The sequence below is a fragment of the Macrotis lagotis genome, chromosome 2 (genome assembly GCF_037893015.1).
Source record: "Macrotis lagotis isolate mMagLag1 chromosome 2, bilby.v1.9.chrom.fasta, whole genome shotgun sequence".
NCBI classification, from domain to species: domain Eukaryota; kingdom Metazoa; phylum Chordata; class Mammalia; order Peramelemorphia; family Peramelidae; genus Macrotis; species Macrotis lagotis.
In genome coordinates, this window is record NC_133659.1 from 222,234,957 (window position 1) to 222,249,291 (window position 14,335).

The 14,335-nt window shown below is 37.9% G+C and overlaps 1 protein-coding gene across 2 annotated transcripts in view; it reads left to right on the forward strand.

Moving 5' to 3' along the window:
• CEP131 (centrosomal protein 131) overlaps positions 1-14,335 on the forward strand; it is a 68,430-nt gene that overhangs the window by 3,284 nt on the left and 50,811 nt on the right. For both annotated transcript variants that reach the window (XM_074224933.1, XM_074224932.1), the window contains exon 3: positions 4,946-5,040. In XM_074224933.1, coding sequence (XP_074081034.1) covers positions 4,946-5,040 — 95 coding nt within the window. The remainder of the gene's footprint in view (positions 1-4,945; positions 5,041-14,335) is intronic.

Here is a 14,335-nt window from a genome sequence, read left to right on the forward strand (position 1 = left end):
CTATCTGCTTTGCCACCTAGCTGCCCTGAAACATTTAATTATAAGACTAGGAGTTTATACTATTTTAGTGGGGAAATAATGATTCTGGGCAAATGAGTGAAGTGATCATAGGTATACATTAAGATGCTTATTCTGGTAGTGATGGGGAGGGTGACTTGGAGAGGAGCTGTGAATTGCAGGAAAAAAGGCCATTAAGTAGCTTTTAAATGGTTTGCTTGAGAAGAGATGAGAACCTAAAACAAGGTGATGGTGAAAGGAGAGAATGGCTATGAGGGCAATGGTCAGTGGGACCAATTGAGTGACGGTCAGTCTATCAAACTGCATGTCTCATCAGTGTCAATATGCCCTCTAACCATGCACCATTCATACCTTACTCTTTAGGATTCCTGTCTGCTGTGTTATTTCATAAATCATCCATAGAGGATTTATGCATCCTCCTAAAAGTCTTATGTAATCACAATCAATGATTAAGGATTGAGTGATTAGATTTTAGTACAACACTGTAACTTTCTACCTGGCTATCTTTCTCATTCCTGCTACATGCCTGGATTGCATTTTTTGCCTCTACTTTGGATCATGATATGGAAAGAGTCCTGGCTTTAAGCCCAGGAATCCCAGGTTCAATTCTTACTTTATAGTCATCCACTATATTGATTGACAAGGAAAAATATAATTCCTGCCCTTCTAATGGAGGAAATGGAGTGCAACTATATGCATTCAAGAGTTATACAGTAGGGGGCAGGTAGGTGGTGCAATGGATAGAGCACCAGCCTGGAGTAAGGAGGACCTGAGTTCAAATGCAACCTCATATACTTAATACTTACTTAGCTGTATGACTTATGGCCAGTCATTTAACCCCAATGCCTTGCAAAAAGAAAAAAAGTTATACAGTACAAATGGAAAGAAATCTCAGAGGGAGGCAGGATTCAAATGTTGATTTTCCTGACTCCAGGCCCAACAATATTTATTGCTTAGGAAAAGAGTCTTGGGGTGGGGGGTAAGGCGATGGAGATTAAATGACTTGCCCAGAATCACACAGTCTGAGATCAGATTTGAACTCAGGTCCTCCCAACTCCAGGACTGGTGCTTGGTTTCCTCATATATAAAATAGAGTTGATGCTTGCACATGGTTGTTAAAGAAAATGCTTGATAAATCTTAAAATACTATATAAAATTGTGAGATAGTGTTTTCTTCTTCTTTCATGCAAGCCATCATTGGTAATATGCTATAACCTATTAAATCTACCATATACCTTTGCATTGCTCTTTGAGCTACCTGTAGTTTTGATTGTATAAGATTGCTTTATAGGTACTATTACAAAGATACTTTTGTTCAGCAATCTCCCAAGTTTCAGTATCAAGCAAGGGCAGGAGACTTATGCTCAATGCCAGTCAGTGATACAGTGGAAATCTTTTTGTGAAGTCCAAATGGAAGAGGGCTTACCAGTGGATTATGACATTCTCCAGATATTTTTGTTTGCACATGATATTGCTCTAAATGAATTAAAGCCTGGAACATTACAGGACTTCCTCTGTCATGTAAAAGCCACTGCTATTCAAAGTAGGTTAGCTTTCAATCCACATAGGAAAAACTAAGTGGATAAAGAATTTATGTGGTGAAGGCTATGCTGTGCAGGTTGATAGACTAGCCATCATTCAGTTGGTCCCATTGACCATTGGTTTGTCCTTCTGACTTTTAACAGGTACTGACCCAGAATTAACTATGAGAGATGGCTGGGTTGCACTTGGGAAATTTCCCAAGTACATAAATTGTTTTCCAACTCCGTACTTGAAGCCTCTCCCCCATTCCTTTTAATATCAGCATTTCCTTGGTTTCAAATCATGTCATGCTTCAACCTTTTAGAATCACGATAATTTGAGAGTCAGGTAGGAATGTGTGCTTGACTTATAGTCAAGTTTTAATTAAGATTATGATCTAACTTATAACTTGGAAAAAAGTTATTTATTCCATCTGAGCCTCAGTTTATTAAACTTTAAAGCAGTGATCAAACACTAGTATTTATTAAGGCCCAATTCTGTGCCAGATGCTGGAGGTACAAAGACAAAAAGTTGAACAGTCCTGCCCTCTTCATGTATTGGTATATGCAAAAATAGCTACAAAATAAACTTTGTGAGGGCTATATTACTGGGAAAACTAGGAAAGACCAAATTCAGAAGGTAGTTAATTTTTGAAGGAAATCAGGGATTTCAAGAAGTGAAGGTGAGAAAGGAGGACATTGTAGCCATGGAGGTTAGCTAGTGCAAAGGCACAGCGATCAGAGAAGAAAAGCAAGAAGACTGTTTTCTAATGAGACTGCAAGGGTTTGGGGACCAGAGTATGAAGAAATTTCATTGTCCCCTAAAAGGAGTTTATATTTGATCCTAGAGATGAAGGAATCACTGGGATTTGTTGCATGGTAGGTTGACACAGTCAGATTTGCATTTTGGCAGCTTTGTGGAAAATTAAGTGTGAAGAAACTTGAACCTAGGGTGCCCAAACTGGGGGTGGGGTGGTAGAAGGAATGACTGAATGAATAGAAAGAAGGCAACAGGTTTGAGAGACTGCAGAGATTGAAAAATCAGATTTGGCCTTTGTTTGGATTTGTGAGATGAGAATGAGGAGTTGAAGATGATACTAATGTCTTGAAAATTGAGTGACTGAGGGGGCAGCTAGGTGGTGCAGTGGATAAAGCACCAGCCCTGGAATCAGGAGTACCTGAGTTCAAATCCGGCCTCAGATACTTAATAATTACCTAGCTGTGTGACCTTGGGCAAGCCACTTAACCCCACTGCCTTGCAAAAAAGAAAAAAAAGAAAATTGAGTGACTGAAAGAATAGTGATGCCCTGGACAAAAACATGAAAATTTGGGAACAGGTTTTGGAGGGAGTTATCTTTCATTAACAGTTTTGTTTTGGAAGTGTGGATGTGGTATCTCCCAGATATTTATTACACAAAAGACATTTGGAGATGTTAGAGCATGCCCAGAGCTGAATCTATAGATAGATGAGTTATTTGCATGAAGATGATCATTGAACCCTTGGGAATCGATGAGGTCACCAAATGAGAATGTAGTGTGACAATACAAGAAGTATCAGGAAAAATGTCTTGGGGGAACACCCACAGTTAGGGAGCAAGATATTGACCCAATGAAAGAGAACAAGTAGTCACCAGATGGGTAAGAGAACCAAGAAACAGCAGTGTCATGAAAATCAAGAAAGGAGAGAATCAACAATGATAGATATTGCAGAGTACTCAAGAAAGAGGAAGAAAGAGAAAAGGCCAACAAATTTAGCAAGTAGGAGATCATTAGTAACTTAGAGAACACTTTCACTTGACTGATGAGATCAGAAATCATATTGCAAAGGGTTTAGAGATGGAGGAGAGGAAATAAGGACAAAGAAGTATAGACTTTGAGAAATGGAGGAGAAATAGTATATAGTTTGAGGGGAAAGTAGATTAAAGGGAGAGTATTTTTTTTAGGATCCAAGGGTATTTTGTTGTTTTTAGATGGCAGGGAAGGACCTAGTAAATAGTGGGGGGGGGGGGATTAGAGAGTAAAGAAAAACAGCTCATGTTGGGGGCAATTTACTGGAGAAGATAGGAAGGGATAAGATCAAAGGTACACGTAGAGGATTTGTTTCTTGTGAGAATAAGGTCACTTTTTAATCAGAGATTGGAATAAAGGAGAATATAGTTGGAGATTATGTTGAGGAGAATGAGGAGAAATGGAGGTCAAGGTGAGTTACTTTGATTTTTCTTGGTAAAGTTCTCAACCAAGAGGGCAGTAATAATTGTAAAAATCAATAAGATACAATAAATTGTTATTTTGTTCCATGCATTTTTATCAATCCAACCATTATCTCTATGCTATGATTCTGATATTTATATCTGACCTGTTAACCTTGTAAACCTCAGTTCCTTAGTTCCATATCTCTAGCTGCATAATGAACATTTCTAAGTAAAAGGTTTTCAAAGTCTGTCTGAAACAAAATTCATTTTTGTTCCCATCCCTGGCCTTCCAAAAGGCTTTCCTTGCCATATTCTCTGTCGGTGACCCCACCATAGGACTAGTTATCAAGACTTGAAAATTTAGAGTCACCTTTGGCTCATGTCTCTCCTTCATATCCTTTATTCATAAGTTACCAAGTGCTACTTATTCTTCTTAAGAATTGTCTGTTAATATTCTTCCCCCTTCTTTCAATTCATTTTGGCACCACTTTAATTCAGACCTTCCCTCAGCTACTGCCATAGCTTACTGGTTGACCTCCCTTCCATTCACTTTTTCAGTTTTTCTCTCATCTAATTCATCTTATATAATACTATCTGACTAATCTTTCTTCTGACTAATCTTTTTTTGGGGTATTATTTTCATCATATCACTCCCTGCTCAAAACTTTTATATACCTGTTGCCTTAAATCTAAACTCTTCTGTCTGACTTTTAGGTCTTTGTAATCTGAATCAACCCTAACCCTAACTCCATTTTCTATATTCTTCTCCAACATATATTTTCTGTTCTGGTCAGATTGGATGCTTATTCCACAAACATGTCATGTTTATATTTTCTTCTTTGCTATTGCTTATATTATTTCCCAAACTCTTATATTGTTCCTCTCTTCCTTCCAAAAATCCTACTTGTTCTTGTAAGACACAACTCAAGTTATTCTTGAAGATTTTTCTCAAAAACTTTTCTAACCTGCATTGACCTCTCCCATTCTGTGAATTTCTTTAGCATTTAGAGTTCATACAACATGATTTAGCACTTAATCATATTTGTATGTATCATGTGTTGTGTTCTACTTTTTTTTCATGAGTTTCCCAGTTAGATTGTAGGCTCCTTCTAGTCAGGGATATATTAATTGTATTTCCTCCAGGATCTACTGTAGTCCTTGGTACATAATAGATACTCAATAAATATTTCTTGCTTGCTTGATTTTTTTTTTCAGGAGAGTACAGGACTAGGGAATTCCAGAGCTATCAATAATCTTCGAAGATCCAACAGCACAACTCAAGTCAGTCAGCAGTTGAATGGTACCCTCAGGTAATCCTCTTGACTTTTTCCCCCAATTCAGTCCCCTTTTCCCCAGGGAATTCCATCAATAAAGAAAAAAGCAGTTGCTTCAGTGGTTTGGCTGAAATAAGTTAGAACTTTCATTACCATTTTGTGCAAGAGGAAATACTGTCTTTTCAGACTCTGGGCTTAGCTTTTGTCCCTCTTTGAGGGAGAGACAAAGTTAAAAAGCGCAACAGATGCTGGGGCTAGGGCATTTTTTTTCCTTCCTTGCTAGCTTATGTCTTTCAAAAGAGGAACAACAAAACAGTGGAAGAGGATGGGGATGGGGATGGGAAGGGGAAGCACTGAAAAAATGAGATAGTCAAAGGTCATGCTACTTTGAGCATCTTTCATTCTTTTTTTTTTTCTTAACTTTTTGCAAGGCAATGGAGTTAAGTGGCTTGCCCAAGGCCACACAGCTAGGTTATTATTAAGTGTCTGAGGCCAGATTTAAACTCAGGTACTCCTGATTCCAGTGCCGGTGCTCTATCCACTGCACCACCTAGCCGCCCCTATCATCTTTCATTCTTGATGTTCTTTTCTTTCCCTTCTAAGATGGATGTTGGCAATTGTTGACCTGTAAGGGGGAAAAAAGAAGCAGTGACCATATTCGGTGATATTTATGTATTATGAGTTGCTCTGGACTCTATTCTTTTTTTTTTTTAGGGTGATTTTTTGTTGTTGTTGTTTTGCAAGGCAAATGGGGTTAAGTGGCTTGCCCAAGGCCTCACAGCTAGGTAATTATTAAGTGTCTGAGACCAGATTTGAACCCAGGTACTCCTTACTCCAGGGCCGGTGGTGCTTTATCCACTACACCACCTAGCCACCCCTCTGGGCTCTATTCTTGACTGTCTTGGGTTCCTCTTCATAAACTGCCCTTATCTGTATTGATCTTAGTCCTCCTGTCTTTCTTGCTTTATGTGCTGGCAGTTCTTATATGAAAAAAGGATTCCAGAAGGCATTAATAGTCCCAGTCTTTTCACATTCTAATCTTTGAGAAAGGAAGCCTGTTAAAATTCTTCTTTTTTTGGTTAGGAAAAGCTGCCTATTCATCCAAATGAACTGGAGTTTGACTAATGAACCCTTCTTGTGTTCTGTTCTTAAAACTTCTCTTCATTTGGGAAAGAGGTCTTTCTTCTTCCTGTCACCCCTTTCCAGGAATGCTTTGTTTACAGAAGTCAAGGGAATTCTTTTGTGTGAGGACTGATGGAATCTATAGAGAATTAAATTCTGGGCTAGGGGCCAAAGATTGGAGTTTTCTTTTAGGGAGAGAGGGAAGGAGCTTGCCCCAGAACAAGGCAGAGACATTTGGGGTAGTGTTCAAGAGATTTTGAACTCTAGGAAAAAATAATCCTTTGGAGCTGTATGATAACAAGACCAAGTCAACTAAGTCAGGTCTTGGGGGGATGCTGTGCACAAGACCTTTGTGTGAATATTGTAGAGGGACATGCCTTGGTTTAAATTCATGTGCCTGTGGACTTCTCTGAGACTCAGTTTTCGCATTTTTAAATGGGCTTAACAATACTTGGACTATACAAGTTTAGAAAGAAAAAGAATTCTGTACTTAGACCTTAAATCTTCCTTACCTGCTTTCTCATATATTTGGTTGCTTTGTGTTTTATATGTTGACATCATAGTCTTAACTTAAAGCACAAGAAGTTTTTCTTATATTAGAAATGAAAAGGGATTGAAGAAATAAAAATTTGTTATTACATGAAAAATTGCAAAGCTGGCAGAACTATTTTGTTTTTCCAGTTAACCAAGGTAATGGCCTTTCTTTTACTTCCTATAAATGTTATCTTTTAATAGTTTGGACCCTATCTTTCAGATATGACTATCCTTCCTCACCTCTATTCATTCCCAAAGTTATTCAGATGCTGTTATTTAATCTGGGTGCCTGAATTATATACTATGTCCCAAACCCCTCTCCTATTCAGTGCCAGTTTCCAGTACTGTGGTCCCCTAGGATAAGTTCCAAATATGTCTTTGAAGACTCCTCCTGGGGCAGCTAGATGGATAGAGTGGATAGAGCACTGGCCCTGGAGTCAGGAGTACCTGAGTTCAAATCCGACCTCAGACACTTAATAATTACCAGCTGTGTAGCCTTGGGCAAGTTACTTAACCCCATTGCCTTACAACAACCTTTTAAAAAAAAGAAAAAGAAAACTCTTCCTCTCACTCTCCCTCATTCAAAGCTTGCTTCCTCTCCTTGGTGTAGCTCCCTTGTATCTGTTGTTGTAGAGATGTGTGTGTCATAATCACTGTCACTTGTGAGATTATTGTTATGAAAAGGGAATGGATTCCCTGACTTTGTAACTGTAAAAAATAAGTTTGAACCATCTTTGGGTTAGAGAAAAATATGATCTTGTTTGTGCCATGACATAGGGTTGTTATAATAATCAGATGAGCTAATGTGTAGAAATCCTTTATAACCTAGAATTCCAAATAAATATAAGCTATTTATGAAACCACTTGGAAGTAGGATCCCACTCACCATGGGCCCATTCCTTATACTCCCCAGGAAACATTTGGTCAAATATTGTTTTGTGATTTTTGTTTTCTGGGTGATGAGGCAGGTTGCCAGAATATTTCCCCCAAATATTTAACTGCTCATCTAATTAATCACACCTGTATTAAAAGTCTGTGACAAGCAGCTTTCTGTCTCTAAATGTGAGATAGCAAGAAAATATCCAATCTATATTTACCTTTAGAATGTTGGTTTTGCTACTCTGGTGGCTGGGATGTAAGGAGAGTTTATCAGATTTATTAATAATGAAGAGTCAAGAAATGATCAACAATCCTGTACCATCCCTGGGACCTTATTTTCCACTGATGCTGCTTTTCAAACCAGAAGGAGAAATGCTATCCTAGGGCTAATGGCAGAGAATTCATTTGCTATATGATCTTCATATATGTTTATGGTGTTTGTCTCTGTTTTCTCCCAAAAGAATCTTATTCATAAGGGAGGGAGGGCTAAAGGAACATATTCTCATAGTATTTTATGCCATTGGACCCCAATTTTTTATCATTGAGATAGTTGCAGAATGATAAATCCTAGAATTTTTGACAGTCTAGGAAGGTGACATGGAAGGTGAATAGAGCAGGGAGACTTAGCTGTTTTGTCAACATTCTAACTAGATAACTATTTTACAGGACTTGACTGAATGAATGAGAATATGAGGTTTTTAGGATTTTTTAAATGGTAACATCTCTTCAGATTTTTAAAATTCTGAATTTAGTAAACATTAAAGAAAATAAGCATTTCCTGTAAAAAGAAATTGTGATTGTTTCAAGTTTGGGAATTCAAGTTCTTTCTATACCACTTCTCCATTACCCTTCTCTAACCTCCCCCATGGGGCCCCCAACTCCCTCTGCTTTTCATTGAAAAGAAAGAAAAAACTTTTGTCAACTCCTCTTCAGGACCAACTTTTAATAGTTTGAGTTTGTTTCCTTAGGTCCAATTCCTACTTTGGTCTAACTTCCCTCTGCAAGATCTGGTTTGGGTCTTAGAGGTCCTGTAGATTGCCTCTGGATTCATCCACTGTCTGATAGTTGGAAAGCTGTGCAGGTTTGGTCTGGGATTCCTGCCCTGGTTATTCTGTTACAATCTTCAGATAGGCGTATGATCTAGAAGACCTCTCTATGCTCCTTGGTTTAGAGCCACATAGTTGCTCCTTTCTTCTATCCCTGTTCCTTCATTAGTGTATATAACTCAAGGCCTTCAGCTTCTTTTTTCTCTAGATCACCACTCCTACGCACAGTTTCCTTCTCACTCCTGCACAGGATCTGTGACCTTCCATGGGATGAAGGAAAGGGAGGAGGGGTTGTGGGAAGGGAGGGAGGAGGGGAGGGGACAAGAAGGGGTGACAGAGAAAGAGAGAGAGAGAGAGAGAGAGGATGCTAGTTGACTTGTTTCAACCATCGGTACGAGATCAAGCCTGGAATTCTTGCCCTGGTGAGAAGCTCAAGGCATGTTCCCCTCCCTCATTCTCTTTCATCTTGTTTCCCTGTTGATGAAATGTATATCTGTACCAACTATGTGTATAGATTTATATGTATTTTTCTCATTTTTGACCAATTAATGGAAGTGATATTCAAGTATTGCCTACTCCCACCACCCCTTCTTCCTTGCTTATAGACTTATGAGATAATTTCCTCCATCCTTCTCCTTCTCCTTCCTCCTACTCCCATTTGTATATTCATTTTCTTCTTTTCCTTTCTTTTTGAAGATTATCAAAACAAAATAAAATTCTGGGTACTCTCAAACCTTCTTTCTTATTAGACTCTCTGTGTCTTCAGATTATAGTGTTCAGAGGAGACACATGTATTATCTCTCCACTGTAAATAGTTTATCCATATTTAGTCCCTATGATTGCTCATTCATAATTACTTTTTATTTTAAGGCAGTGTGTTAAATAACTTGCCCAAGGTCACACAACTAGGCAATTATTAAGTGTCTGAGGCTGGATTTGAACTCAGGTCCTCTTGACTCTAGAGCTGGTGCTTTTTTATTTTTCTCTCCATATTTCAAAACTCTTTGCAGTTCTGATCTTTTCATTGGGAATGCTTGAAAGTCTTTTATTCATTAAAGGTCCATTCCCCTGTCTCCTCCTCCTCCTTTCCCCCCTCTCTCCACCCCTTCCTACCACCCCCCCAACACACTCCCCTAGTAATACTATACTCAGTTTTTTTCCTGGATAATTTATTCTTTTTTTTTTTAAGGTTTTTGGCAAGGCAAATGGGGTTAAGTGGCTTGCCCAAGGCCACACAGCTAGGTAATTATTAAGTGTCTGAGACTGGATTTGAACCCAGGTACTCCTGACTCCAGGGCCAGTGCTTTATCCACTGTGCCACCTAGCCACCCCGATAATTTATTCTTGATTGTAAGGCTATACGTTTTTTTCCTTCTTGAACATGATATTTCAAGTCCTCCATTCCTCTAATAGTGGTGGCTGCTAATTCTTGTGTGCTATCAATAGTTCCTTTCCAATTGAATTCTTTTTCTTTTTGCCTGTTTGCAGAATTGCTTGTAATAATCTTGGAGTTTTTATTTTATAATTTGTTTCTGGAAGTGACTAGTGGATTGTTTAAATTTCTAGATTGTTCTCTGATTCTAAGATATCTGGGAAGTTTTCTTGAAATGCAACATGTAGGGGGAATTCTAGGGTGGAACCAAGATGGTGGCATAAAGTTTGGAAGCTCCCAGAGCTTTTCCCAAAACAAGTTTGAATGAAGCCTCTAAAGAGATACTAAAGCAACAGAACCAACAAAATAACAACTTTTCAGCAGGATATCATGGAGGAAAAGGTCTGTCTTATGTGGGAAAAAGTGTAGGCAGGAGAGCTGGAAAACCAGGGAGAGACTCTCAGCCATAGTACAGCTCGGGTCCCAGCTCCAGCCAACAGTGAGGGTCCCAACCCCAGCTCAGAGAACAAGTTTGGACCCTGAGAATTCTAGTGTGGCATTGGGTTATCCTGGTACAGGCAGCAAACTGAGAGCAACATAAACACTAGAGTGGAAAGCCAGGGACCAGACCCCTGGCCCCCAGCAAAAAAACTTGGTACTGTATACCCTATCCCATAGGAGTAGAGTACAACTATCAAAATGAGCAAAACCCCTCACCCCCAAATGCTAACCATTGACAGATACTATTCTGATAGGAATGATAAAAATACCATCTCAGAAGAGGAAAGCAGTGCCAAAAAAGTCTACATGTGAAATCTCAAAGGTCTTAATTGGACTTAAATCCAAAAAGACCTCTTAAAAGAGCTCAAAAAGAATTTTAAAAGCCAAAGGAGAGAGGAAGAAGAAGAATGGAGAAAAAAATTGAGTCTTTTTATGAAAAATTGAGTGAAGAAAACAGTAACTTTAAAAGTAAATGTGGGGGCGGCTAGGTGGCATAGTAGATAAAGCACCTGCCCTGGAGTCAGGAGTACCCGAGTTCAAATCCAGTCTCAGACACTTAATAATTACCTAGCTATGTGGCCTTGGGCAAGCCACTTAACCCTGTTTGCCTTGCAAAAAATAAAAACCTGAAAAAAAAAGTAAATGTGACCAAATAGAAAAAGAAATCAACTCTTCTTCTAAAAGTAAAATTAACCAATTGGAAAAGAAAACACAAAGTGTAACTGAAGAAAATAAAGCCCTAAAAACTAGAATTGAACAAATGGAAATGAATGATCATATGAGATACCTAGTAAACAAAACCAAAAAACTGGAAAAAAATAGAAGAAAACGTAAAGTGCCTCTTAGCAAAATGACTGACCTGGAAAATAGATCCAGGAGAGATAATTTGCAAATTATTGGTCTCCCCGAAAGCTGAAATCAGAAAAATAGCCTGGACAATATCTTGTAGGAAATTATCATGGGAAACTGCCCTAATAATTCTAAAACAAAAAGATGAAAAAAATCCTTGAAAGAGTCACAGTCAGGATTATGCAGGATTTATCAACTTCAACATTAAAAGATCAAAGGACCTGGAATTTAATATTATGGAGGGCAAAAGAGCTTGGATCACAACCAAGAATCAATTACCTTGCAAAATTCAGCATGTTCTTTAGAGGGGGAAAAGATGGATTTTCAGTGAAATAGAAGACTTTCAGACTTATCTGATAAAAAGACTAGAACTGAACAGAAAATTTGATCTTCAAATACAAGGCTCAAGTGATGCATTAAAAATGTAAACAAAAAGGGGGGAAATGTTAGTCAATAAGACTAAACTGTATATATCCCTACATAGAGAGACAGTATTGTAACTCTTTTTTTTTATTAATTTTTATTAAAGATATTATTTGAGTTCTACAATTTCCCCCCCAACTTACTTCCCTCCCCCCCACCCCACCCCCCAGAAAGCACTCTGTCAGTCTTTACTTTGTTTCCATATTGTACCTTGATCCAAATTGGGTGTGATGAGAGAGAAATCATATCCTTAAAGAAGAGAAGAGAAGTCTAAGAGGTGACAAGATCAGACAATAAGATAGCTGGGTTTTTTTCCTAAATTAAAGGGAATAGTCCTTGAACTTTGTTCAAACTCCAAAGCTCCTTATCTGGATACAGATGGCACTCCCCTTTGCAGACAGCCAAAAATTGTTCCTGATTGTTGCACTGATGGAATGAGCGAGTCCTTCAAGGTTGAACATCACTCCCATGTTGCTGTTAGGGTGTACAATGTTTTTCTGGTTCTGCTCATCAGCATCAGTTCATGCAAATCCCTCCTGGCTTCCCTGAAATCCCATCCCTCCTAGTTTCTAATAGAACAATAGTGTTCCATGACATACATCTACCACAGTTGGCTAAGCCATTCCCCATTTGAAGGACATTTACTTGATTTCTAATTCTTTGCCACCACAAACAAGGCTGCTATAAATATTTTTGTGCAAGTAATGTTTTTACCCTTTTTCATCATCTCTTCAGGGTATAGGCCCAATAGTGGTATTGCTGGGTCAAAGGTTATGCACATTTTTGTTGCCCTTTGGGCATAGTTCCAAATAGCTCTCCAGAAAGGTTGGATGAGTTCACAGCTCCACCAACAGTGTAGTAGTGTCCCAGATTTCCCACAACCCTTCCAACAATGATCATTATCCTTCCTAGTCATATTGGCCAATCTGAGCAGTGTGAGGTGGTACCTCAGAGAAGCTTTAATTTGCATTTCTCTAATAATTAATGATTTAGAGCATTTTTTCATATGGCTATGGATTGCTTTGATCTCCTCATCTATAAATTGCCTTTGCATATCCTTTGACCATTTGTCAATTGGGGAATGGCTTTTTGTTTTAAAAATATGACTCAGTTCTCTGTATGTTTTAGAAATGAGTCCTTTGTCAGAATCATTAGTTGTAAAGATGGTTTCCCAATTTACTACTTTTCTTTTGATTTTGATTACATTGGTTTTACCTGTGCAAAACCTTTTTAATGTAATAGAAATCATCTAATTGGTTTTTAGTGATGTTCTCCAACTCTTCCTTAGTCATAAACTGTTCCCCTTTCCATAGATCTGACAGGTAAACTAGTCCTTGATCTTCTAATTTGCTTATAGTATTGTTTTTTTATGTCTAAGTCCTGTAACCGTTTGGATCTTATCTTGGTAAAGGGTGTGAGGTGTTGGTCTACTCTAAGTTTCTTCCATACTAACTTCCAATTATCCCAGCAGTTTTTATCAAAGAGGGAGTTTTTATCCCAATGGCTGGACTCTTTGGGTTTATCAAACAGCAGATTACTGTAATCATCTCCTGCTTTTACACCTAGTCTATTCCACTGGTCCACCACTCTATTTCTTAGCCAATACCAAATAGTTTTGATGATTGATGCTTTATAATATAATTTTAGATCAGGTAGGGCTAAGCCACCTTCTTTTACACTTTTTTTCATTAAGCTCCTGGCAATTCTTGACTTTTTATTTCTCCATATGAATTTACTTACAATTTTTTCTAACTCATTAAAGTAATTTTTTGGAATTTTGATTGGTAGGACACTAAACAGATGGTTTAGGTTTGGTAGAATTGTCATTTTTATTATATTAGCTCTACCTATCCATGAGCAGTTGATATTTGCCCAGTTATTTAGATCTGATTTAAATTGTGTGAGAAGTGTTTTATAATTGTTTTCAAAAAGATTCTGAGTCTGTTTCGGCAAATAGACTCCCAAGTATTTTATATTGTCTGAGGTTACTTTGAATGGGATTTCTCTTTCTAGCTCTTCCTGCTGTATCTTGCTAGACATATAAAGAAAAGTTGAGGATTTATGAGGGTTTATTTTATAACCTGCAACTTTGCTAAAATTGCTAGTTGTTTCCAGTAGTTTTTTAGATGATTTCTTGGGATTCTCTAGGTAGACTATCATGTCATCTGTAACGAGTGAGAGTTTTGCTCCCTCTTTGATAAAAACTGCTGGGATAATTGGAAGTTAGTATGGAAGAAACTTAGAGTAGACCAACACCTCACACCCTTTACCAAGATAAGATCCAAATGGTTACAGAACATAGACATAAAAAACAATACTATAAGCAAATTAGAAGATCAAGGACTAGTTTACCTGTCAGATCTATGGAAAGGGGAACAGTTTATGACTAAGGAAGAGTTGGAGAACATCACTAAAAACCAATTAGATGATTTCCATTACATTAAATTAAAAAGCTTTTGCACAGATAAAACCAATGCAATCAAGATCAAGAGAAAAGTAGTAAATTGGGAAACAATCTTCACAACTAATGATTCTGACAAAGGACTCATTTCTAAAACATACAGAGAACTGAGTCATATTTTTAAAACAAAAAGCCATTCCCCAA